This window comes from Gallus gallus, chromosome 1, assembly GCF_016699485.2.
Source record: "Gallus gallus isolate bGalGal1 chromosome 1, bGalGal1.mat.broiler.GRCg7b, whole genome shotgun sequence".
NCBI lineage: Eukaryota > Metazoa > Chordata > Aves > Galliformes > Phasianidae > Gallus > Gallus gallus.
In genome coordinates, this window is record NC_052532.1 from 14347886 (window position 1) to 14375056 (window position 27171).

Consider the following 27171-nt stretch of genomic DNA (forward strand, 5'->3'; position numbering starts at 1 on the left):
ATTTAGGGATCAGACACGGATGGAAAAAATCAAGTAACAATTATTTTCCTACTGAAATAGATTACAGCAGTGGTTACAGCAGTGTAATGAAGAGAATATGACCCCTCACAAGACTTTTTTTCTGGAAGAGGCACTTCAGTGTGCAATAGCTGCTGCTCATTGTGACAGCGTTGGAGTGGGAAAGGAGGTCAGTTCTGCCAGAAACGCTATCTACTCAATACTGTATTGTTAGTGTTTCTATTTGATGAAATAAAACCAGCAACTGAACAGAAAAACACTTACGGAGAATATTAAGGAGGGTATCAGTATTTTTCCTCAGCGTAAAAACACAAAATTTTGCCAATATGTACATGTTGGCAACTTAAAATGGATCTACAAACTGCAGTCTGTGTGGCTGATGGAGTTGCTTGTAGCAAGCTGTCTTCTCAGGTAGAATCACCTCGCTCTCAAGAAACTGAAAGGATTCTTCCAATCCTCAGAAACCTGCCAGGATTTGGTGTTTTCTTTGATGCCCCCCTGCACTGTATCAGGGTGCTGCATGTGAATCTCAACTGGTCCTGAAGAATAGTGTTTGTCTAACCTACGTGGTTATGGGAAGAGAATAGCTTGAAGGTTTGACTCAAGCCCTCTGTAAAGGTTAACGAATCACAGGTAATTAGGGCTTGAATATACATATATTTTCAAAAGCCATTCTCATAACTGCTTTATATTGGGCTCAGAATTTGTTAAAGATTGGGACTGGTAATTCTGATAAATAAGGTATTAAATTTATTCAAGAGTGGTTCATCCTCTGAAGTGAGGAGGTAACCAAGGACTTGTGGAAACAGAGGGAGGGCTTTGTAAAATCAGCTGAAAGGAGAAGACATTTAGATAGAGTATGGAAAATCTCAGCTAAAAAAGAAAAAAGAACAAAAAGTAAGCACTTATGGTTTAGAAGGACAAAAAGATGAATCCCGAATAAACAGCCCAGGAACTCTTCAGAGATAATATGAAAATAGAAACTTTTTTTTCCCTACATTTCTAAATGTTATAAATGATTTAATAGACTTTGTAAATGGCTTCCGTCAATGAACTGTGGCTTGTTGTAAGTACTGGGTACTGAATACTGCCCACAGGTTACATTCAGAGCTCAGCTCCGCTTGTGAAAGTGTATCCCCAGAAGGCACTCTCAGCTCAGTTTCATTTACATAGGCAATTTTTATTGACGGTGGTTTCCGGAATCCTTAAGAACATTGATACAAGCTTAGTCCTTCACTGGGATTAGGGAAGAGGGCCGTAGTACTCCATGCTTTGCCTCATAGACTCACCTATCACTATTGCTTTTGCTTCTCAGGAAGCAAAGACACGAGGACACAGGGCCTTTGGTCCTACGGGGAACGAATATTTGAGAGTTCAGTAATAGAAGCAATGTCTGTCACACCACCACAAATCATTTGTAACCTGTCCCTGAAGTGCTCCAAAAGGTCACTAGTGAGTCAGAGAAACAAGAGTTTTGATAGTTTAGGGCAAAAATCACCAAGGCTTCTTCTAATGTCATTTGAAACCCCTGGAGCTGGTTTCTCCCCTCCAGATTAAAGGTCCTGCCGCCACTGAGGAAATGCAATGGTAGGGCCTCTCTGGGGGATGATGTGGGCCATCCTTCCCAAGCCACATGAGGAGGGGCAGAAGGACGTGGCTCCGTCCCACCATTTGGAGGTGTTGCAACACAGCACATTTCCCTTTGGCATTCCCAAGGCTCAGGCTGAGCACCCAGGTGCGAATGTGCTGCAGCCCTGATGGCCTCAGAACAGTCCCCCTAGCAGCTTTTTACCTTGCAGCTGCCCAGCAAGTAAAAGTACTTTTGCTGCAGTAGTTGCTGGGATGTGAGCAGCCTGGCCTTTTGGTGAGCAGGGTCCGCTGCTGTCCTGGCACACAGTGCACAGAAAGTTTTACTGACAGCAGCCTGCTTTCTTGGCAAGTGTTTTGGGTAAGCCATCAGCATTCAGACCTTCTCAGTCTCTTTGAGGTACATTGCCAGTCTGGGGATATGAAAGCAATACTGCTTAAACATCAGCTATCTGAGGTGACAATAGCATAGTACTGAATTAGAGAAAAGATCGATTCTTCTGCCATTAGTACTGGGTTTACTGCAGTGCAACACCACCATCTGTGAGCAAAAGGAGAATCAGGGCATTTTGTGCTCATTAATGGAATCTCTCGGCAGCAGCTGTGTGCTCCTGCCAGTCTGAGACTCCTAGAAGTAATTTTTCAATCGTTTTCATCTTACAGGGAGAAGAACCCCACTGCTTAGGGGCTTACCTACAACAAGGACCATTGAAGAAAATGCACCAGCTGGTGTTTCCATTTATACCTTCAACGTAACTGGTTCTCCATTGTCTTCTGGAGTTGTTGCAATACATCCTACCATAGTAAATTCAAATCCACTAACGGAAGCATTTGCTATTGTACCTGCAGGAGATCTTGTGTACAGGGTGAGTTTTCTGTTCATTCTGGGCAATGCTCCGTCCTGTCGGCTCGCGGCTCCTGGGCTGCTGAGAATTGGCAGTGCACAGTGACTCATCTGTTAATCAGAAAGGTGTTCTAAACGCAGACTGTAGTACTATTTGGACATGCTGCAATAGAAATGACAAACGAGTAACAGTACTGATTAGAATTTTAACTGCATCTAGGCAGAAACCACTCATCACAATAATCACAAGGGCATATAGGACTGAGTTCTGTTTTGCGGGTTTATCTGTAGTTATCTGTAAGTTTTTCAACCTACTTCATATGAAGTTGCTATGAAGTTAAAGTGGATTATTTAAATCACACGGAGCTCCTGTTTGGACACTCCCACCTAGAACTGAAATGAGTTTGACTCACTTCCAAAACATCATAAGCTGAGTCAGATCAAAGCTGTGTTTAACGCTGAATGAGAGCTGTGACCCATGAGGAAGTCACTTGGAGGTACGAAGTTATCACACTTCCACACATCCCTGATCTATTTCTATCTATTGTGTGCTCTTGTTCTGTGTCAAATGCAAGGCAGTTCCTATTGGCTCCAGCTAGCTTTCATTGCTGGATAAATTAGCAAGCATTGCCTCACATTTGTCACTGGCAGTGAGTGTTCAGAGGCACGATGCTTGTCACTCCACTGCAGCCCACTTGTATCTCTGAGCCTCAACAGTGACGCTTTTGAGCACCTTTGAAAGATACTGATAGATATTGAGGAGAGTCTTAAAAAAATAACTTAGTAAGTTCTTTTCTGGGTGTTTCCAAGGAGGTTTCTTGGAAGTTTCTCACTTCCTAGGCTGTATTGTGGCATTCTGAATTAAAGCTGTCCCTTCTGCTGCAAAATATAGTCCTTTTCTATGCCCACTCGTTCCTGTGCTGTGCCATCTCCACGCTGTGCAGCACTGTGGGCTGCTTGATGAGTGGGACAGGAAAACTAATCTGAAGGAAAAATGACCCTGCAAATAGCTAAAAGTCTCTGGCACCCCAAAGTGCCAGCTTACTGTCATTTCTTTCCACAGCCCCATTACTCAAATTGCCTGTCAGGACTTTGTATATCTTGACTGAACTGTAACCGTTATTGGGGCTTCCTAACCCACTTGAGGAATTGGAATGAGGTGTTTGAGCCGGTGAATATCAGTCACGAGAAACTCATAAAGAAAGCTACATACAAAGTGTGCAAGTTAGCAGTTGACTGAATGCGTGCAACTCACAAGGCAAGGATAAATGCTCATGAGTGTCCTTAGCTAATTTATTTGATGAACTTTAATACTTTTATTTATTTACACTATTTTAGCAGATTGGTACAATTTTCAAGAGTAATGTGGTCCAAAATGAGATACCTCAGCTCTTCTTACTGCCAATAAATCTTTGCTGAGATACAAGCAATATTTTGTATGTAAGTTATGGGGCCTGCAGCTTAGATAAGTACCTATTAGCACAGGTTCTCCTGTATTTGTGAACCAAGCCCTTTTGCAGCAAGCCTGGGCAATATCACACTTCTTGATATGTTTTGGGGTTTCTGAAAATGTCCTGGTTACTGAGATATGAACACTGTGCTGAGGGCATGAAAATACACTGCTGCCCAAAGCGATCTTGATGTGATGCTCCCTCTGCTCCCCAGGACTGAAGGGGAAAGCAAGGAGCAGTGAGATTCTCAGGTGGAGTGAGGGGTGGGCAGCTACGGAGTGAGTCCAGATGCTGCTCACTGTATTTGCAGCTGCTTCAGGTGTTGAACGCTGCCTGTATCAGTAAGCATCCCTCCTGTCTGTAACCGAAGTAAGCCACTCACAGTCTGCACCAGTTCAAAGCCATTCTTCACAAGTGCAACCTCAAAAGAGATCATCTGGATTCACAAAGTTAGCAGCTACATTTTCCTTTCTAGTACCAAGAAAGGAAAGTTCTTGCTTCTTTATTGGCTTCCACCGTGAGGATTGTAGCGTAGAACTTCAGCATTCTGCTCTTGCTCTGGTCCAGGCCTACGTCCAGGGCTGGGGCCCCCAGCACAAGAAAGGAACTGGTAGGCTTTAAGTTCCCTTCCAAGCCAAGCCATTTGATGAACACTTTCTATTTTAAGGGCTGACGTGCAGAGCTGGAAGCCTTTCAAAAAAATCTCAACAAATCAAACATTTGCATTATCAGGCTTACAAAACATAAGGCCTGTGTTAATTTTTAATTAGTTCAGTTTCCCCAAACGGTTCTGGTCTCACTCTCATGCAGTGTGCTCTTGCAGCTCATTCCTTCCTGTGGTTTCCTGCAAGTTTTCTCCCAGACCCACTTACAAAGGGAAGGGCCTTGTTCCTGCTGGGCTGTGCAGACTCCTGCTGCATGCTCCTTCCTGCAAAGGAGATGTGCTTGTGGCCATGAAGGCAACACACTGCCTTCAAGGCAGAACAGTTCCTGCTGGGCTTTCTCCTCCCAGACTGTCCCTCACACAAGATGTCCTTGCATTGCTCCACGAGGCCACAACTTTTTGGTCTGTCCTTTTTTCCTCATGTTTCTTGCACTGGCAAGAGCTGTGTCAGTAAGTGGAAGATGATCTAAAATGCTCACTGCTTGTTGATGTTCCTTCACTTTTATTCACTCCTATAGACTGTTACTTACATCTCTTGCATGATGTGCTAATAATATTGTTTTTCATTTTCAGGTTGTTACCACTGGAAACCCTATCCTAGATTATGAAACTATGCCAAAGTGCTTTGATTTACAGATTTTTGTTGAAGATACTGCTGGGAGGACTGACCTCAAAACACTGACTGTCCAAGTAGCAGATAAGAATGAACGTCCTGTGTTTTGGGGAAATATGGCAACTCAAAGTAAGATAATGGCGGCACCTGAAAAGAGCAGCACTCAAAAAGATGACATCAGATGCAGAATTTAACAGCACACAGTGCATGTAGTTGAAGTGGTCCAAATATTTTCCTATAGGAAAACAAGGGTGGAACAGGATGCTGTTTCTATCAAGGCTTCATTTTACACAAATATTTGGCATGCTTCATCTCCAGAAATGCCCTTTTAGTTTTCTTGAAGATTTAACTAAAATTGATTAAGACATTTAAATGCATTTGAAGAATCAAAAAAAAAAAAAAAAAAAAAAGGAAAAAAATGAAAGCAATGCTATTTTTATATGTTCCTTTATTTATATTTGTATGTTTTATCTTTTTGTTTGTTTGTTTTTTGGTGGTTTTTTTTTTTAAATGAGATGAAGTGCCCTGGAGATGTGAATTGCGAACCCAAAGTTTGGTAGGGATGCAGCCAACATAGTACGGATCCATGCTGCAGTAGTTTGTTGAAACTGGACTGATTTGGAGAGGGAAGATAAATTTAAAGAAGTGCGTACTGTGGCTGTGCAAAAAATTTGCACACAGGAAACCAGGTTTGCTTTCAGATCACAGAGATGCAAAAAGGAAAAGTCTGCAGCAGCATCTGTGCTGCTGTGGATTGTGGATCCATCCAGTGTCTGGATCCACAATAGCACTTAGGCAAGGACGTTTGATCATAGAATCATTGAATCATTTGAGTTGGAAGAGACCTGTAAAGGCCATCTAGTCCAACTCCCCTGCAGTGCACAGGGACACCTACGGCTAGATCAGGTGCTCAGAGCCCTGTCCAGCCTGACCCTGAATGGGGCATCCACCACCTCTCTAGGCAACCTGTTCCAGTGCCTCACTGCCCTTACTGTAAAAAACTTTTTCCTTATATTGTTTTTTTTTTTTTCCTTAGTATGAGAATATTACGCTCATCTGCTCATGGTAGGTGTTTGGGAGTGGCTGACAAACCCCCAGGCCCAGAACGGCAGTGCTCCACAGGCTGCAGCTGTCTGTGTGGGTGCTGCTGGGCTGTCCGCAGGGTTGAGCTCAGTGCAGCACAGCCACGGCGCAGCCGCTTCTCCACTGCCACTAAGCATGTGGATGCTCCGTTCCATACAACATTTAGTTTGTAAAGCAAATTAGCTTCCCCGAGGGAAGAGGCTGTGTCATCTTCTCAGTGTTGAGGGTGTCTTGTGTATCATGGGTGCTGATGGAATCTAATAATAATTAAATGTGACACTTCAGGGGATTGGCACAGCATGAAACATACTACGTGGGAGCTTGTTACAAATAAGTGCATCAGCTTAACTCTCAGCTAGAGCTGCCATAAATTGGTGAGCACAGATGTCTGATCTGTCTAACTGCATGGCTGTAGTTAACAGTACCAGCCACAATTAGACACTAATTGCGCATTCGTCGGTTATTAAAAAGCATCTCCCTCTCATTAAACCTTATATTCGTATTGTTATCCTCTGGGAACAACTCATTACGCTGCGCTGGGGTTCCCACCGCCGTGATGAGAAGCAGCAGTCAGCGGGGGTCACAGCAGCAATTAATAGTCCAGAAACGCCAGGTTCAGCAGACACAAAGGGCAGAAAGCAAATAATGGCATCTAAGGAGCTGTTGTTCCGCTCGTCACTGTGCCTGAGCCTGTTGCCGGCGGCTGAGTGTGGGGCAGCTCAATTGTGGGGGAATACTCCTTGCTCTGAGTAAGGCAAGAGATTAAGCACAGGCCATCTACCACGTATTCACCCCATAGATGTAAAGGAAAAGCAGAAATGAAGAGGAAAGGCTTTGAACTCTCCTGGCAGGGGGCAGGGGAGGGTGTGAAGGGGATGGGGATGGAGAACTGATCACGTTCTCCCCATCTGCACGGTTGAGACAGACGTGTATCTACAAAATGCAGCTGTGCTCCATACCCATTGAGCAGCTCAGGGAAGACCTTATTTACAGATCAGTCTTTCTCAACTATCAGTGAGGGGTGTCTGTCTGCAGATGTACATTTTTCCTTTTAATCTTTTGATTGTTTGTGTCCATTCCTGTGAGAATTTTGAAAGGACGCTGGTGAAGTGAAAGCACACATCAGACAGTAATGCACCCAGACAGCTTCAGAATGTCAGTCTTCTTGCTGGTGTGCCCTTCATTCTTGTGCAATTAACACTGCATGCACTTCTATCAATGCAGCTGTAAGGATCTATGTCTTGGAAGGAACGCCTCCTGGACTCATCTACAGAGTCAATGCAACCGATCCTGAAAATGGTGAACTCAAAGTAAGCTGGAGAAAAAAAACCAGAAATTATATCAACCACTGCATCTGAAGTGCTAATTGCCTCTTCCAACAACACACTTCATCATCAGGAGCACTGGAAAAGGTTGAAGCATTGTCAATAATAAATTGAGGAAACCCAGCCATGGTGTTTGAACACAGATTGTATTTTGAGTTCTCAGCACTCCAAAATTAAGGGGCACTGAAGGCAGAATTTGATGCAGTTAATCAGAGATACAGTAGGAATCATGTATTTAAAAAAAAAATGGCTTCAGAACATTTTTAGTAGATCGGAGTGACTGAAAGTATGTAAAGTTTTAAGTCTTCTATGTCACAGTGTAAATTCTTTCATAGGAGACAGTAAGGAAACTGCTCACACGGCAACGGAATCTCATTTTTGTGACAATCCCAGGGCACACTGTGACCCTCAGTTAAGCAAATGGATTAGCCTATTGGAAAATTCTCTTGATATCAGCAAAAATCCCTGGGGAGTGATAACTTTGTTTGCAGAAAGGAGAATAGTAACAGCACTTTAGCTAAGAATTGTTTTGCAGCTCTGCCTTGTTGGCTGTTGTTATATAAAAGAGAACATTCAGGAGCCGGACCCGAAGGGGGAAATGCATCCGTGTGTCTCTGTGCTTCATTACGTGGCTCTGGGTCAGACACTGCGCTGTGCCTCGGCCCTTATACAAAGCAGTGCACGACCAGAGGGATGCTCAAACAAAATGATGCAGAAACTAATTCCTTCTCCTCTTCATTTAAGTATTCATCACTCCCTGAATCAGTGCCATTCCAGGTCTTGGAAAATGGAGACATTATTTCAAGAAAAAAAATAGATTATGAGAAGGATCCACACTGGTGAGAATTTCTCTTATCCACGTGCTTGCAATGGGCAGTGCTTTTCTATGTAGCAGAAGAGTGATTCTTGTTTTGTTTTCTTATTTAACAGCTATTTTTTAAATATAACAGTGACAGATCCAGAAGGACTAAACTCTACGAGAACAGTGAATATAAATATAATTAACATCGATGATGAAAGCCCTTACTTTACCACGTGAGTGAAAAACTTCCATTGTACTGAGAATGTAGATGTTTTCCCAGCTTTACTGCCTTGGCACCGATGGGAGGGTGTCACAGAGGGCAAACTAATACAGCAACACAGTACTACCGAGAACAGTGTTTTCATTTTGTTATGACTCCTGTTCTTCTACTGAAAAGATTTGCTTTCATTTCCCTTTTTTATTATTTATATTTTTATTAGTTTTAAGTTTTCCAGGTTCTGCTAAGGGCAGCCAAACAGGCTTGTTGTACTTGTTAGCAAGTAGAGGTTAAAGCTACGCAAAGACCTTTGGACAAGTTCAGACAAAGGCCTGAGTTTTAGCCCATGTGAATACAATCATACAGAATTTACTCTTCATGCAAATGTGTGTTTCACTGTAGTGATGTTTATTCATGCAGAAATGTCTAGACATAAAAAGGTCTCACTTTTGATCTGTCTTTTCCTCTTCTTCCCAGGCACACACACTTCTAACGACCTTAGTCCTCTTTGAAACATTGCCATTCCTGACCCTGTCATAAGCAGGAAATTGTTGTGTCATAACACAGAAGTCAGAAGTAGCTTTTGAAAATTAATGGAGCTTTAGCTGAAATAAAGAACATCATTGTTGAAAATTTGTGAAATAGGAAAGAATACCTGTGTGCAACCAGAGGGCTATTTTGTGGTGGGAAGCACAATGGATGAATGGTTTCTGAATCAGGAAGCTGACAAGCACAGTTCTTACAGAATTGGCCTGATTCTGCAGTTGATTTATCTCTGTCATTTTGTGTGAGACATTAATTGGATTCTAGATGTTCTCTTTGTGTCTTCTGATCCTGAGGCTGTAGAAAGTCCCCAGTGGGAGTATTTATGGCGAGATCTTTCCTGCTATCTATGCAAAGAGCTGGCAGTCCAAGGCTTGGACAGGTACACTCTTTGCTGGGTAAAGAGCTGGCTGCAGGATGGGCCCAGGGAGTAATGGTGAACAGAGTTAAATCCGGTTGGTGACTGTCACGAGTGGTGTCCCCAGGGGTCGGTACTGGGGCCTGTCCTGTTCAATGTCTTTATTGATTATTTGGATGAGGGGATTGAGAGCACCATCAGTAAGTCTGCAGATAACACTAAGCTGGGAGGAAGTGTCAATCCTACAGAAGGCCCTACAGAGGGATCTGGGCAGGCTGAATCACTGGGCTGAGGCTAATTCTTGGTCTACAACAAGACCAAGTGCCAAGTTCTGCATTTTGATCACAATAATTGCATGCATTGCTACAGGCTTGGTTGGGGCAGAGTGGCTGAAAATCTGCATGGAGAAGAAGGATCTGGGGGTATTGACTGACGCTCGACTGAACACAAGCCAGCAGTGTGTTCAGGTGGCCAAGAGGTCTACTGCCAACCTGGCTTGTTTCAGAAATTGTGTATTCAGCTGGACAGGGCAGTGGTTATACTCAGCACTGGTGAGGTTGCACCTCAAGTGTTGTGTTCACTTTTGGGCCCTTCACTACAAGAAAAACGTTGAGGCTCTGAAACATGTCCAGAGAAGGGCAACAGAGCTGTGAAGTGTCTGGAATACAAGTCTGATGGAGAGTGGCTGAGGGATCTGGGATGGTTCAGTCTGGAGAAGAGGAGGCTCAGGGCAGGCCTTATTGTTCTCTACAACTACCTGAACAGAGGTTGTGATGAGGTGGAGGTCAGCCTCTTCTTTCAGGTAACAGTGATAGGATGAGAGGGAATGGCCTCAAATTGAGCCAAGGGACGTTCAAGTTGGCCATTAGAAAACATTTCTTCTCAGAAAGAGTGGTGAGGCACTGGCACAGGCTGCCCATGGAGGTGATGGAGTCACTGTCCCTGAAGGTGTTCAAGAAATGTATAGATGGTGGTACTCAATGACATGGTTTAGTGGGTAATATTGGTGGTAGTTGAACAGTTGGACTAGATGATCTTAGAGATCTTTTCCAGTCTTTATGATTATAAGTCCATATAGCACCTGGACCATGCCAAGAGGTCATGGGGCATTGGTCTAGAGCCGTCCTCTGGGTGCTATGTAGGCTGTGGTCAAGGATCCGGACCTTGCTGTTAGAGCAATAGAGAACCTGGAGAAATGGAAGAATGAAATAATAGAAAGAGATATGGATATTTTTGTTGCTGCTTGAACTTCATGTATGAAGTAACCAAAATGGTGAACAGCTCTATCCACAGTGCTGTGGATAGGCAAGCAGCAGGAATCCACTTCCCAGTGCTAACTTTTGCACATTGTGTTCTAGACTGATTATTTCATCCAAATGTTGCCATATCTGTTTATTTATCCTTATGTCTGGAATGCCGAAGGAGCTCTTTTAAATATTTATCTTCTTGTTCAAGGCCACGAGTGGAGTATCCATAACACCTAATGTCTAAGACTGAGTTGTTGTATGACACAAATAAGGCACGGTATTTGTTTGAATCTTTTCCCTTTTAGATTGACACAGCAGACCAAAAATAGAAGCTCGGTTTGTAAAGAGCTTGAAATTAAATTACTCTTTGTGAGCTGTCCTCACTATGCACATGCATGCCCTCACCCTGCTAAAATGTGAGCTGCATGCTGGGGCTATGTGTTTTCTGACACTATAATAATTACTGCTGAGATGGGAGTTGGGGAAACTTGACAAGTTAGCAAACCTTCTTTATTTTCTCCTGATCAAAGCTGTCAAGAGCAGAGTTTCAAAGGGTCTTTCTAATTGTTCCCATGGTATATGCAGGCACATCTGTTTTTGGTGTTCACAGCACTGCATCGGCATTCACCCTTTTGAAATTCTGGCTGCTAAAATCAGTGGAAAACTTGTGGAGTCAAGAAAACAAAGAAAACAAGAAAGCAAACACGTGCTTCCTTCGCAATTATGTTACAGTGTCTAAAAGGTCTGCTTGAACTGTGCTGTAAAATAGGACTGGCAAGTGGCGGGTCTTCTGTCAGCAGGACACAGCCCAGACATAGCTGCGTAGGAGATGGCCCCAGCTCCTGCCCAGCTGTATGAGCCCTTGGTGCAATGGGCATGTGCTTGAGAATGGCCCACTCCTTCCTGAGAGATCTATCTGGTGGGGACAAGGCAATGGCACATGCAAGGCTGGCAGGGCTATGAAGATGGAGCTGCAGAGAGAGGTCAGAGTTGTGATTCCTCTCTGGGGCATAGGACTCATGTCTTCCTGAACTAGGAACCATGCACTAGTCAGTTAGTTGTGGCACAGAAAGTTTAAAATGTACAAAAAAGGTTCTGTCTTGAAACATGCCCCCAATGCTTCTTTGAACTGTTGAGCATCTTCAACTCCCTTTGACTTTTGTGAGTAGATGTTTTGTGTTTCAGAACAGATCACCTTTCACACAGTCTTTGCACAGTTTTTGCATGCTTGCCCATACCTGCTTTAGCACATGGGTCAAGTACCGTAACTGCATACCTCAGTGCCCATGTGAACATGCAGTTGCAACCATTATAAACAATCCTACACAATTGCCTGCCAGACCATATCTGAGCCATAAAACTCACTTCATGGGAAATCTGGGAGCACTGGCATGCCAAACAGTGTCTGTATTTAAAATGAATCAGACAGACGTTGGGAAACTGGAGCAACACTATGGGGACATCAGCAGGGCACCCACAGGAATGCTCTTTCTTCCTTCTACCTGAGGAGCAGCCCATGTTTTTTAGTAATGCTGTTGCAACCCAGATGCCTCCAGCATTCACTCCAAAATATAACTGTGTTACTGCTTCTATTTTTGTTTTTCTCCTGAAAAATAATAGAATTTACAGGAAATGACAGGTTGGTGGTTCTGCAGGGAGACAGGCTGCTTGACTGAGCAGTCCTGTCCATCTTCAGTTTCCACAGTTCTGTGAAAGTCAAATTGCATTCACTATGAAAAAGTTGCAGGGAAAGGGAAGGACGCTTATTTTTGCAGCTCTGTCATGCTTTATGCCCACAATGCAGCTCAGCTGCTGTTGCAGTCCAGCTGGCAGAACCAGTGACTGGGATATTGACTGTGACAACTCCAAGCCCAGTGTGGCCAAATGCTTTACCTCTACAATTGGTTGCTCAGCTAAGTCTGTGTTCAGCTGCTGTTGCAAACACAGACATGCCTTTTGCTGAATGAACATTGCTTTCTCTCGTAGAAAACAAAGGATCTACAGGATTCCCGAGGAACAAAGCCCAGGAACTGTTGTTGCCAATATAACAGCTAAAGATCCTGATGATGAAGACTCTCCTAGCAGACTTTTCTACAGCATCCAGTCTTCTGACACGTATTTCTCCATAAATCCATGTAAGACAAACAAAAACGTGCCTTCTGACTCTCCCAAAAAAGAGAGTGGCCACACAGAGGAAGATGTTTTTGCCAGAGTGTTGACTTTCTTTAGTGTCTGTCCCTATAAAAAAGAAATGCTCAGCACGTTTTTATGGCCAAGTTCTTCCATCACCTGAATAAAATTAAATGAGATATCTTAAAGAAAGTAGACCAAAGGTGACTTGTTGACAAATGTTTTCTTATGGCTGGAGATTGATGATTCCTTGAGTAGAAGCTGAGTCAGCTGCCTTCTTCTCTAACAGTTGTAGTGAGTTTTCTGGGGCTCTTGCAATGGCTGCAACTCCTTAGACCACAGCTTGCTCTCTCCTGCATGAAATCTGCTCTTGCACTGTGATGCACAAAAACTGCTGCTCAGCTGCATGGCTCTATTCATGCCCCTATTCAGGTGAGGCCATTCTAAAGAGTCATCTCCTATGTGCTGATCCCATGTCCCCATGCTCTCTGGTGTGCGTCCATCTCTGTCCTGAGGATTTTGCTCCTAGAGCTGACATTCAGTGACTGCTCTGCCCCTCATATGCTGTTGTTTTACAGATGCTTATCACAGTGGTAGAATATGCCACCCAGCACAGTGCTGTGGGATATCAAGATTATCCTTACACGCTTTGGATTCCCTGTGCCCTTTGGCTGTGTATTGCTACTATCCCTCTCAATTACACCCCAAAAGGCAGGAGATATACAAACTGTTCCTTTATCTTCTCAGTACTCTGGCAACAGTATTGTGCTCTGCCAGAACAATCTTCTCTTTTTTGGATAGAGGCTAACAGAATTGAAAAAGTAATTAATTGAATGGCTGATCAGAGCACTTGACACAAGCTGAGAGCAGATCTTTTGATATATGAGTAGATTTAGAGGTGCTGAAGGGTGCTTGAAATACAACAGCAGAAAGTGAAGCCATCTTACTAGCTAGAGAACAAGGACAGCACAGCCTGCTCATTGTGCTTGCTGCTTGGTGGGTGCACTCAGCTCTGACTTGCACCATTTCCTTGAGAGTGTAATGAAACCTAAGTGCTTTCCAAGCCCTCTGCTGAGATTGCCACTGGTATATTTTTTGAGCAGTGGGTATTTATCTATGAAAGGCTTACACAGAGCTATCAAAGCCATTTCGTATCATTTTAAAAAACTAATTAAACCAGCCATAATTTCTGGAGAATAGAAGACTTCAGCTTGCTACCTGAACTATCCTGTCCTCCCACAAGTATACCACAAGTGTTTACTGCCTCCCCTGAGGGTGAGCATCTAACTGCTGGCTGCTTTCCCCCAGCAACTGGAGTGCTGCAGGTGACCGGGAGAATCGACCGCGATGTCCTTCCCCTGCAGCTCCATCCCAATATCTCCGTGATAGTCCGGGTGGAGGACAGTCCTCATGGGGGGCACTCCAGTGAAATGGAGATTACAGTTATCATTGGAGATATCAATGACAACCCACCAGAATGCAATCCCTCCACCTTCAGGTATTGATGCTCTTATTGCCTTACTACTGCCTCGTTGCCGCAGCCCAGCACCCAGTTTAGGGTACATCAGTTAGGGTCCTCCGATCTCAGAGCTGCTTGTCATATATGACTGTGCATAGTAACCTAGTCATGGACTTTGCTATGGCTCTGACCTCTGAGACCTTTGTGAGCTTTTCAAGAACCATGGAGATGTGGCACTGAGGGGTATGGTTAGAGGACATGGTGGGGATGGGTTAGTGGCTGGACTAGATGGTCTTAAAGGTGTTTTCCAACATTAAAGAGTCCACGATTCTATGATGATCAGCTGGTTTATGTTTGTAGATGAGGGAATGACATTATCTCCATTGTACAGAAAGACTGAGGGCAAAATTGTCCATCTGAAGTGCTGGATGTGCCCATGCTGTAGGGGGCACAGCACTGCATAGGGCAAATCTCAAAGAACTGCCGCTGGCAGTAGATGGACTGTTCTGCAAATAAAGATCCAGCATCTCAAGCCAAGGCCTCTGCAGTGAGACATTCCTGGTTAGTGGGTATCTGTTTAAATTCTTTGCTCACCAGCTAAGATAAATGTTTTGCATTTAAATCATATAGTTTTATGGGCTTGCAGGAAGAGAATTCCAGTTCTTCAGAGCACTGCTTGGTTACAATGTCCATGATGACAACACAACAGTCTCTGCGGTCCATTGAGCTCAAACTTTCATCTGAATGAGGCAAAAGTCTTTAGGGGAGAAAATGAGAGACTATATACAGGGATTGTACAAGGGAACATGAGGCCATAATGACATTTTAGTTAGTTCTTTATTTCTTTTATTTCAGTTTTTTCATTAAGATAATATTGGCACCGTCCATTACCAATTCCATCACATGCGTCACTGAGACCATCACTGTCAACAGCAGGGCCAGAAACACGAGCTTTACAAAGCAGCAGAATGGTCCAGGTATTAGTTAAGGAGAAAAGAATGAAATTATCATCAGGAAAACATTATAACATAATGAAGAAATGAGTGTCGTAAAGGTGTTTTAAAATACAAATTAAGAACTGAAATGATCTTGAGCATTAAAATCTCATGGTGCCTTCTGTAGTTCAGTGGATTTTCAAGGTCTTGGCTTTGTGGCCGACAAACTGTGTGCTGCCCATTACATAGGGCTATTATCCAACACAGCATATGGTTCAGATTCTAGATTGCTTCATCAGCTGTTGTCTATTTAGATCTAGGGTTTCACTTAGAAAATAAATGGAAGTCAGTGTTTTGGCATGGAATATATGAGGAGTTCAAGAAGAGAAATATAAGGAGCTCTGATGGGAAACGATTCTTTTAAACAGGAAAGAGATAAATGAAAATTCTACTGCTGAGATAGTTCTTCTTGATCTCAGAAACAGCTGTAAAGATATTGATGCTGATCCACCAAACAATCTATTTCGTTTCACTGGATTATCCGGTTTTGGAAGCAACAACTTTGCTCTGGAGTCTGCTGAGTCCGGACGACTTGTGGTCAGTCATTTGTGGCTTTATGTCAGGTGGTCTCATTGTAGAAAGCATCTTATGAGTTTTCACAAAGGTCATTTCTTACTTTGGAGTTTTTGCCTGTACAAGAAAAAGGAATTGCTGTTAATTCATACTGCAATAGGGTGAGTTGGCGAGAATGACTGTTTTGATGAGATGTAAGCTACAGACCCTTTAATAGGACAGTTTCTATGGATCCTACAGAATTTGGAGAACAGAGGGCTGTTATAAATCAAAGTGCTAGGTACATCTGAAAAGAAGTAGTTTCTTAGGGCATGTGAAGCACCAACTTTGAAATGATTAAACAAAGCAATCTGATGCCATCTCATGCCTATTTATTCATGATAGATCATGGAAGGTCCTTCTCTTCATTGTGAAGGACTGCAATATGGTAAATGTGGTAAATATTCACAAAAGTGCGGTGGGATTTGTACTTTGTGTGATTTGACGTGTCAAAATATGACTTCCTTATGCTAATAGCTACTGTATGATTTGCATTTGCCAGAATCCCCGCCAGCTGCTGGACATGTGCATTGTCGGTTGCTTTGTTGCTTTAAAAAGAACCACAGACAAATATAGAAAAAAAGAAACCCCACGAATTGCAGTGAGTGCACAGGCATTCTGCCTAAAAGACAAAGATGCGATGGGTGCAGTAAAATGATTTTGTCTGACTAACGCTCGTTTTTAATTAGAGGCACATATGTGAATGACCGCCATCTTTAGCTGCTTCATCTACCAGCACAGAAGGCATTTTCAGTGCTGCTACAGTTGTTGTCAGCCCTTTGATCACCGTGCTTGTGTAATGTAATAGGCTATCTGAAGTGTCCCATCTCTCCGGGAGTTCTCCTATAGACAAAAAGCAGTGGATGCCTGTGCTTTAATCTCACTGCCCCAGAGTTTATGAGGCTCTTGCAGAGGGACAGAGTTCAGGAGATTAGGATTTAAAGCTCTATATGAGCCACTGTTTAGTAGCTACTTGGTTCCTGGATAAACAGTTGTGGCTGAACCTGATACCTTTAATACAGGTCTGCAGGTCTGAGCTCAAGGGGTGACTATTGCTATTTAGCAATCACAGGCTCTTGTTGAGCCAACAAAGGGCACAGTAAATAGCCAGCTCATTGCATGTGCTTGGAATTAAGCAGGTAAAAGGCAAAGACCTTTTGCTCAAATGATACAAGTTCCTGCACTTACGGGGAAGACAGGCAGAAGGAAAGTGTTCTGAATTGCCAAGGGACCCAAACTGTGAATGTGAAGGAAAAGCCTGAAATTCAATCCTGTAATTGATTTATAGCCTATATTACTCCTACGGGACTATTCTGGGTATTCAAGAGGGAGACCACATCTACAGAATGCAGAGAAAACTGTTCGCCATCATGTGTATTGTGACTTCATGTAAGAGAGTATAAATACAATTGTGCGTCTTTTTAATTTAGATGGCTGAAAGTATTGATTTAGAAAATCCATCTAATCCAGGAGTTGAAGTTTATTCTTTGACTGTCAGAGTGCAAGATATCGCCTCTCCTGACTACTCAAGCAAGTATCCTTTTTACACATTTTTAAAAATATTTTCCTGTGCTGTAACAGCACGGAGAGAGGAATACCATATGTATTTTGAATATATGCATGAGAAAATTTCACAGCCATACTTAACTATGATTTCATCTTGCGTTATATTTCCAGATACCATTTACATTTATATCAGGATAAAGCCAGTGAATGAATTTTTTCCAGTCTTCAGTAGTCTATCATATGAATTTAACGTTCCAGAAATTACTAAAGGTACAGTAAGTAGCACCTACATGGTAGAAGCAGTGTTGTCATGCTGACAAATACACTTTTGCTCCGAATGTATTTTCATTTATTGGAATGAGGAGAATTGCTCGAAGCTCCTGTTCAAGTGGGGTCCTGTACAATCACCTAGTACCCCTAAATAGACAAAACTGGCAAGAACTCCAGTTGTACAGATAGAAATCGAGACACAGACAAATTCAGCAGTTACACAAAAAATCTGGGACAGAGCTGGGAACTGAACTCGGATTTGTTGTTTTTGACTGTCTCTCTGCTTTCGCTAAATTAGCGTTTTGGAAGGACTGTGGTAGAGCAAAGAAACCACTGTTGACCGTGGTACAGATGAGAGAGAACTCCCTTGGCCCAGGCATGATGTTAAACTGTCACCCCACTGTCCCTTTAGACCCAGCTCACCTGAGAGGCAGAGTGGGATAGGGGTGTTTGGATGGGAAGTGTGTGCTCCAACAGGCAGTGCAGCTCCTCAGGCTGCAGCCAAGCTTTTTCCCATTCCTGCCACAGCCCAGGGGCAATTGCTGCAAGTGTGGCCTTAAACCCTAATCTAGGAGCAGGATTTGCATTTGTCTGTGCTGAGCTCTGTAAGTGCTGTTTCAAACTCCCCAGACAGAAGAGCAGTGATTTTTTGTCAAGGTGTTCCTCCAACTCAAGCCAGTGCTTGGACACCGGAGGTAATTAGGGTGTGTTGGTGCCAGGCTCTGGGGTGGCCATTGCCACCAGAGAACTTCTGCTGTCGTTCTCTACAGATTCCTTGCATTGTGGTATTTATTGTTAGCAGACACATACATGGAGAGCCATACCCAACATGGTAAACTAGTGTTTCTCACGCCTTCGTTTTACTTCTTTGGGGTGAGAAATTCTAAAGCAAATATGTAGTTACGCTTTTATCAAGCAGGAATGAGTATTCTGTAATTCCTTCTCCTCTAAGTTTAAAATGTTAATGAAACATGGATTTTCTTCTTCTTAGTTGGATCCAGTATTGGAAAAGTGACTGCCAGCGATGCCGACCGGCCGCCCAGTGTCATCACTTATTCCATTATAGCTGGAGGAGGGACCAAGGATTACACAAACGCATTCTGGATCAACCCAATTAATGGAGATGTGAAAATTTTAGCAAGATTAGACTATGAAACAACTCAGAAACACTTTTTCACAGTGCAAGCCTCAGACCAAGAGAAGACTGCAACAGCATCTGTGAGTAAATCCACTCTACTTTATCTACACTTATCTCTCTTCTTGACAAGAATACTTTGAGCATCCTCTGTCATGACCTTACATTTTATTTGTTCACATCTGGTGGGAGGCGGATGGGTGCTAGGCCTGCTTTCTATTCCAGCTGACTACCGCCCATGGAGACACTAGGAAGGAGGTACTTTATCTCTTTATCACCTGTAATATTTCAAGGCAATCATTAAAGAAAACTTAGCATCAGGAACTTGTAATCATGACAGGTTTATCTGTTATATATTAAAATCCAACAAGCACGAAAGGACAGAGCTTTGAGAGTGGTAAGCTTTTTCTCTCAACCAGATAACACCAGCTGACATTAAGCAGATCTGGTGTAATAAGCGTGGTTCCAGACATGCAGAAGGCCATTACCAGCATTTCTCTTTCATTGGAATGGTCAGTCTATAAGGAATTTTCATCCCTTCCATGGATTGTGCTCTGAATTATTATTAAATAGTAATAAGAAGCCTAACCAGTAACTGTGAAGCAATTTGAGGTGTTGGAAAGGAAGTTTATTGAGTATCGGGGGAATATTTATCATTTCTACTATAACACACTTCAGGTAATTCAACTAGTCAGACACATCAGATTGGAATCCCTGTGGTTTTGGAACATGGTTCAAGTTAAGGAACCTGTTCCCAAAAGAGTGGTGCTCAGAAGAAGTAGTAAAGGTCAAATGAACATTAATGTTTTCTGGTAGAATCTAGTTTGGAAGAGAGGTTCATTGCTCTTCAACTGCTGTTAATTTAAAGAGCAAAACTGGCAAATCCAAATAGTTTCTGAAGTTAATAAAATTCTGACCCAGTAGAGTGGAAGAACTTCAGCTTTTATTATTCTTTTCTTTCAGGTAACTGTCAATGTTTTGGAAGTAAATGATGAAGAACCCGTTTGTTCACCCAAATTCTATTCATTTCAAATCCCAGTCAGTTTAGCAGCTGGGACCAATGTCAATGGCTTCAGGATTCAATGTCAAGACCGTGATTCTGATCCCAGGTCTTTCCGTTACTTCATTGAAGAAGGTACTGTGTCACAGTGTGTGAACTGGAAACAGCACAAAAATGCTTAAAAACTGATGGTTCAATTTGATTTGTAAATAAAAATCTAGCACAGTTTGTGTGCTGCTTCTTATGGAGAGCTAATTGTGATCCTCAAGTTTCATGCATCATTATTTTGCTGCTTTTGAAAAGGTATGTCTCTATAAGTTCGCTGCCACCATCTAGAATGATGCCCTTACACATTTGGATTGATTAATTAATGCGCAATTAACTGCATTATTGACAAGGACTTCAGTAGAATGAGGGAAATATCTTCATGGTCAAATTTCACTTGCAGTTACAGTTGAGTAAATCTTGAGAAACCATGGTGATTTCTGTTACCCTGTGTAACTTTCACTTAGATAATGGCATGTGGTTCAAAATAACTGAGCAAACCTGCATGCCCTGGTTCTATGCTGCATGCACTAAAACCCCGTTATAAGAAAGAACTATTGAACCTGTGAATCCGTTGCATCCATTTGAAAAAGAGTACGAATTGATATTCAACTTCACAGAAAAAGGGAATATACTCTCTTGGGTGAATTTATTTTGTTGTTGCTGATTTTGTAGCTGAGGCTATTGACTCACACTGATGAAAATTTAACTGTAGTTGCTGGCATGATTTTGGTCTGTGCCAAGCAGTACAGCCTCAGAGCAATCCTGGGCATCACTGAAGAGCCCAGGACCTTGCTGGGTGCAGTGTGTAGGGGTCCTCTAAGTGCAGGCTTCGAGGCTTGGTTGTACAGATGTGATCTGTGCTGTGCAGTCGGTCTTTAAGCTAGAGAGCTAGCTGTTCATGGCCCCATTATTTGTTGCACAGTGTGTCCTTCAAAGTCACCTCAACTCTGGAGCTCTACAAGGCAAAATAAGCAGAACCAAGGTACTTCTGGTGACACAGGTCACCAGCAGATCTCCAGTAAAGGAGATGAAAGGCCAGACGCACCAAACTCTCTTCTCTGCCTCCTGCAGCAGCTCACAGAGGGAGCCTTGGTGGAAATTAACCCCTCTGAATCATAAGCTGTCAACAGGGGGAGCCATTCAATGGCTGTGTGGTGTGCACTGGGCAGAGAAACAAGAGATGGGAAGAGACTGGAGGGACCTATGGAGATTCTGGTGGTGCCCATGTGGCCAGGGGGCCATAGCAGGGCCACCTCAGCAGTGGGACTGCAACATCCTAGGGTCCTCACCCAGGCTGAGTGCTGGTGCTTCTGGGTGCGCTCCAGGCTGCAAGAAAAAGTCATTCAGGTGAGGTGAGAGTCTCCTCTCATATGCTTGATGGCACTGAGGAGTTTCTACAGCCTTGTCTCAGCTGTGTCCTTATAGAGAGTCTTATTCCATGATTTTATTATGATTTATTTGTATGATTTTATATGACGTCAAGAAGATCAAGGAGCCATACCACTACATGTGCATTAAGTGATCCGTAGAAGGTTGTCAATAGAAACCGATCCTTTTCTTTCTTCATGTGTTCATTTTAATGTGGGATTTTTCTTCACTTTTCTTCCTTTTTTGATGATTTGTTTGTTTGTTCGTTACTGTGACTTGCAGGCAATGTGAACAATCATTTTACCTTTTCGCCAGTGGCTGGCTCCAACACATCTCAGCTGATTCTTGCATCTCCCTTTGACTATGAGAGTGGGCTTGATACGAAATGGATTTACAGACTGCGTGTCTACATAACAGATGACAATTTACTGTCTGCCAAGAACAAGGCTACACACCTAGTTAAAACTGGAACAGTGACTTTAAGCATCAGAGTTATCCCAAACCCAACAACTGTCACTACCACGACGGTAAGTTCACTGAAAATTATGCCTATTCTGCAGTTCTTTCATGGGTTAATCCGCATGAGACTGAAGAAAAGAGGGTAGATGCATGCAAAGGGAAAGCAAAAACCTATTAGTGGGTCCAGTTTTAGGAAGCACTGATCTTTGTGTTCTTACACTGAAGCCAATGTTGATTGATTTGCTTGGTGTCATGGGGGAGTGGCTACAGGTACACATTTGTAACGTGTGTTTTGTATTGTAGTCTCTAAAAAGAAACGGTAAAAAAAAAAAAAAAAGACTAGGCACTCTGCCATTACCAGGTAACTGGAAAGTTAAGGATTTTGACAGCTTTGTTAATAAGGAAAGAGTAGGGGTTAACCTTTGCCTGGAACCTTAAAATTACCCCATGCACTACTTTTTTTAAAGCTATTGTTACTCCAGCATCCTTTACTTCTGTGTGCTTCTTTAGTAGTGGTATGCATTACTCTGTGCCTACCAAAGCCAAAATAGGCAAAGACGATAATAACAAGAAATCCTTATCATTTACAAGAGACACCTTTCCACCCCAAGGTCACCCTGAGGTAAAAGTTCAAGCTGCCTGTCAGGAACTGAAGCAGTTATGCAGATCCTCAGCGTGTTCTGAGTCCCTAGCACGTTTCAGACAGGGAGAACCAGACAGGTGGGCTGGGTGTTTCCTGAGCTCTTGGGCCCCATCATGATCCATGGCTGGTATTCTGGCCTTACACCCAGACCAGCATCCCCATGATACAACCTGATCCTTGGCACATCCGTCCCAGGGAAGCTCTGGCTCACTGTTTTTGCTCCTTGGCTGATTTCCACCAGGATATGAGCAGCTCTTGCTTTCCCCCTGCATGCTGCAGCAGCGCAGTCAGAGGGACACAGACCAGTCCGTCCCCATCCTTGTGCTGATCACTGCTTTCATCCCTTGCCATGCCATCTCACCGTCATCCAGGATCCATCCATTTTGTGTCCGCCTGCAGATGTCATTTGGCTTTTCTCCACTGCATGCAGAAATGAGAACATGAGGATACTGAAAGTGTAAAAGAGCTATTCATTGTGAAACTGTCCAAATCTGGCAGAATCAGAAGGTACTCCAAGCAGCATGTACAAATCTGGAAGCTTTGCTGTGGAAATGCTTAAATTCAAATTTGTAGACTGATTAATAATCCCATTATTGTCTACTGCTCTGCTGGGAAGGCATAAATGGTTTCCTCACAGCCTTCTCCTCCCCATTACTTGATATGGAAACAAAAAGTTAAGCTGAGTAACAAAACTTCTGTTTCTTCTCCCATTGCCTCACCACAACAGCAAACAGTCTAGCCCACATACCACAGCATTAAATCTGCCTCCCCAGAGATACCAACCTTCCACTTACAGACTGTTTTCCAGAAGAGCGCTTTCATTACAGCACCTTCTCCCATCACCTCTTGTTACCTGCGTTCAGGCAGCAGCCTGATGAGCCTGGTGATGGAAGGCTGGTAGCTCAGTGATGGGGAGCCCTATCACGAAGTCACTTGTGACTTCTATGCCAGTGAGGCTGCAGTGGTGGTGGTTTGAGATTATTTGAGAGTTTCTTTAAAAATTTGGCGTACTCAGCCCTGCTGACTGACAACAGACACTGACACTTCTTCATTTTCAACACTTCCTTTCGATAGTTACAGATATTACCCATTTCAGCTGTGTGCCATTTTTTGAAAGGTGTCCTTAGATGGAAAAACAAACAGATATCCCACTAAATTTCATACACAATGTGATTACAAATGTCTTACAGAAAATTTAATAAAATCTTCAGAAGATGATCAGAATGGGTAGAAGCACACCATTAACCCCATTAACCATTAACCCCATAGAACAAATGAGAAATTTCTGATCTGCATAGGGATAGTCTCATGGTGCGACCCCAATGAGTGAGCTGTTAGCACTGAGAGATATGGCAGCTCAGAGCTGTGTCTCCTGGCGCATGGAGGATGTGGGAGATTGCTGCTCGGGAAATGTGATTTTCCCTTCTGGAGCAACTCACAGGGAAAAAAAAGAAGTTTCACTTATTTCTGTACAATAACACAATTCCTCAGGGTTCAGCTCCTTTTACAAAGGATCACTGCAATGAAGATGACCTAATTCCAGTTTTGCCTTAGGTAACGAGAAACCATTATCTTGATAATGGCAGTATTCCCTGAACTTCCAAACCCTCCGACAGCATGCTCACAGCTTCTCAGGCAATCTGAGACTTTCCAGCCCCACCATGGCATGCCTATTTTAATATAAGACACTAAAACGATCTGGAAGCAGCAAAGTAGGTGGGCTCTCTTTCACTGCCTGTGGTTACCCCTGAAGCTTGTGGCCCATTTCGATCTTCACATAGAGGCACGTGGGATGAATCACCAAATCCAGCAGATGCTATCTGCCTCTGCCAATCATGAGCAGAGCCCTGGGGCACCTCAGACCAGGTGTCTGAGTGCAGAAGTTCAGCCAGAGGAACGGTGCTGTACAGGAATGCGGCACTGAGAGATGTTTCCTATCTTGTTTTAATAGCCCGGCTTTACAGTGGTGACGAAGAGGGAGAACCTCTACTTGGACTCGGCGTGGTATGTGCCATTTGTCACCACGCTGGGCAGCCTGCTGCTCCTGGGGCTGCTGGGGCACCTGGGAGTCCTCCTGGCCAGGTGGCTCTGTGCCCGCTGCCCACCTGCACCTCGAGCCGACAGCACACCTCTGTGAGTGAGAATCCTGGTTGAGTGTTTTGTAGCCATATGCCCTCTGCTGTAGTAAGTGCAATTGCTGGCTGCAGCAGTATAAGGCAATAGGATGATAGGATGAGGGGGAGTGACCTCAAGTTGCACCCAGGAAGGTTCAGGTTGGATATTAGGAACAATTTCTTCTCAGCAAGAGTGGTGAGGCACTGGCACAGGCTGCACAGGGAGGTGGTGGGGTCACCATTCCTGGAGATGTTCAAGAACCATGTGGATGTGGCACTGAGGGACGTGGTTAGTGAGCAATGTTAGTGGTAGGTGGACAGTTGGACTAGGTGATCATAGAGGTTTTTCCAAACATGATGTTTCTATGACTTTATGATCCTAATGTTTGGTTTCAAGAAATCAACAGAAAGGGTCCAAGGATTGTTTTTCATGGATTTGCTAATAGTTGAGCAAGTGTGTTAGCGGAAGGTCATAGTTGATGTAGCAGTTATGACCTCTAATGACAGCTAAGCTCATAAGGTGCAACTGGAGTCTGTACCTCACTGTGCTGAGCAAAAATACAGCCATACTCTATGCACATCACAAGGGTGGGTACCACATGTGCTCCTCCCTCTCAGCCATGTTGCTCGGAGGCTGTTTCCAATGTTGGCGCTAACACCAAATTCTCTGTTCTGGCAAAGCTTTTGCAGATTTCCTGCAGTGCTCCCCTGGCCTGTTGCAAGGCTCTGACCCATGGAGCTTCACGGTACCTCTGGGTGCTCTCTCTTGGCAAAAGCCACTGGGAACAGTTCTGGTTCTGAGTGGCAAGAGATGGCTGCTGGGAGCCGAGGTGCCTGCAAACTGGCATTGTCACAAACACAGAGATAAGGGCTCTTACATGGGGTTTGAAAAGGATTTATGTAAGTATTCTCAGGACTCAAGGTACACTTGGAAATTAGAGAAAATGTAAACACGTAATATATGACGGTGATTATAATTCAAGTGATGTGTGCAAGGAGTTTAGCAACTTGTGATAAAAATGACAGATGAATCCAGGAGCATATAGCCTGGCCATTGTTATTATTTATTAATAGAGCTAGTGATTCATTGGGAGGCAGGCTTTCCCATTAAAAAGCCATTTTTATATTTTCAAATACGTTTACAATCTTTCATATATATAAGGAGTATTATCTGAGCACAGCAGATCAGAAAAATTGACCTTCCTCAAAGGATGGAACAAGATGAGAATGTCTGAACATACATTTTTTCCAGATTATATAAATCCATAATGCTATCATCAATAAGAGTGTATCTTTTCACTATCATTCCCTCTTGGTGAGGTGTCAGAGCAACACTCAGGGCTGTTTTCCTGTTTGGGAACAGTGTTAAATGGAGCAGGCATTCAGTGAAAACAAAAACGTAAACCAAACCAATCAAGCATATCCCAGAAGTCAAGGAAACGCATCCTTCTTGCCAAGTGGAAGGGAGTGAAGCATGATACTTTTATACAGGGAAATCAAGACATTTGTTAACAATATCTCTCACTCTTCTTTTCATTGCAGGATAAACGCTCCAGGTGTGTACTTCTTTATTTTAACACCTCTCAACAACACCAAGTTTAGTATTCTGCTTAAAATTTGTAAACCCATTTCTAGACAAATACATTTGCTCCAGTACAGAAGTACTCTGATCAAACACCCTGGCTGATGGTGGGATGCCAGCCTAAGTGATGTCGTTGTCCTTGTGGTATTCATGTCTGTTAACTATTAGGCAAAAACCAAATTCAGAGTGGTCTGGTTTTCTGCCATGGATGGTAAATAATTACTGTATTTTTCTGATGCTAATTCTTAAAAAAATAATTCCATCCCTCATCAGCACCTTCAACCACCTTCCCTGTTCTCCAAGCCCCTTCATTTCATCCTGGCACCATCACATATACCTGAAGATTTATTTTCAAGCATTGGTGCCTTTGCAGGGGTCTGTATCACTTAGCAGGGGTATAGGTTACACATACAAAAATAAGTGTTTTTTAAATAGGTGCTTTTAAGCACATTTCTTCTTTTTAGACCCATTAGCTTTCCCCTAACAAGCGTGGTTTGTGTCATCTCAGTAAGAATCCACTTTTATAACTCCCTCTACTCAATAGTATCGCCCAGCTTGAAAAAACCACGGCTAACACAGCCCAACAAAGCTAGCTGTTCTCTTGGTTGCCTAATTTGAGGCATTTCAGCACTGGCCACATTCCAAAAAAGCGATGCTTGGTGTTTTCTGAAAACACTGGTTCCCAAGGGCAGGCAGAAAGGCCCAAAGGCCAGACGGAATAGATTTCCTATCAACACAATGCCTCAGAGCACCTCACACCCAGCTGCAAAAGCCAGTGGTGCCAGCAAGCAGTTCTCCAAAGGATGGACATGAAACAAACTGGTGAGACAAAATCACAGCAACTACTTGGGTATCATCCACGATGCCGTGCTGCTGAGATGCCACTACATTTGTTTGCACGTGGGATGAGTTAATAGCATGGTGAATTCACACATAACTAAACTGTTCTTCAGTCTGAATTTGACTTGACTGGATCTGCAGCACTTCCCTGGTTTGTCTCCAAATGTTTGAATGCACAAGCTTTGCAGGTACAAACACTCATGGAAAACAAAACAAAACAAAAACAATCTGCATTTGTAGTTCAAATATCCCCAAAGGATGATTCGCTTGCTGGTAGACAGCCAGTCTGAGCTCCTATAACACCTGAGCCCTCAAAAT

General features: G+C 43.3%; 1 protein-coding gene across 7 annotated transcripts in view; it reads left to right on the forward strand.

Moving 5' to 3' along the window:
• The window catches only part of CDHR3 (cadherin related family member 3), a 53910-nt gene that overhangs the window by 22153 nt on the left and 4586 nt on the right, over window positions 1-27171 (forward strand). For 3 of the 7 annotated variants that reach the window (XM_040656645.2, XM_040656634.2, XM_040656637.2), the window contains exons 2-18: window positions 61-187; window positions 2269-2471; window positions 5138-5306; window positions 7485-7570; window positions 8330-8424; window positions 8516-8620; window positions 12739-12887; window positions 14191-14380; window positions 15705-15873; window positions 16391-16489; window positions 17319-17418; window positions 17566-17664; window positions 18656-18882; window positions 19763-19934; window positions 21498-21742; window positions 24269-24450; window positions 25974-25987. In XM_040656645.2, the coding sequence (XP_040512579.1) occupies window positions 5177-5306; window positions 7485-7570; window positions 8330-8424; window positions 8516-8620; window positions 12739-12887; window positions 14191-14380; window positions 15705-15873; window positions 16391-16489; window positions 17319-17418; window positions 17566-17664; window positions 18656-18882; window positions 19763-19934; window positions 21498-21742; window positions 24269-24450; window positions 25974-25987 (2062 nt within the window). In that variant the 5' untranslated portion in view covers window positions 61-187; window positions 2269-2471; window positions 5138-5176. Of the gene's footprint in view, window positions 1-60; window positions 188-603; window positions 652-2268; window positions 2472-5137; window positions 5307-7484; window positions 7571-8329; window positions 8425-8515; window positions 8621-12738; window positions 12888-14190; window positions 14381-15704; window positions 15874-16390; window positions 16490-17318; window positions 17419-17565; window positions 17665-18655; window positions 18883-19762; window positions 19935-21497; window positions 21743-24268; window positions 24451-25973; window positions 25988-27171 lie in introns of those variants that run through there. The other 4 variants (XM_040656632.2, XM_040656633.2, XM_040656660.2 and 1 more) reach the window with 2 other exon arrangements.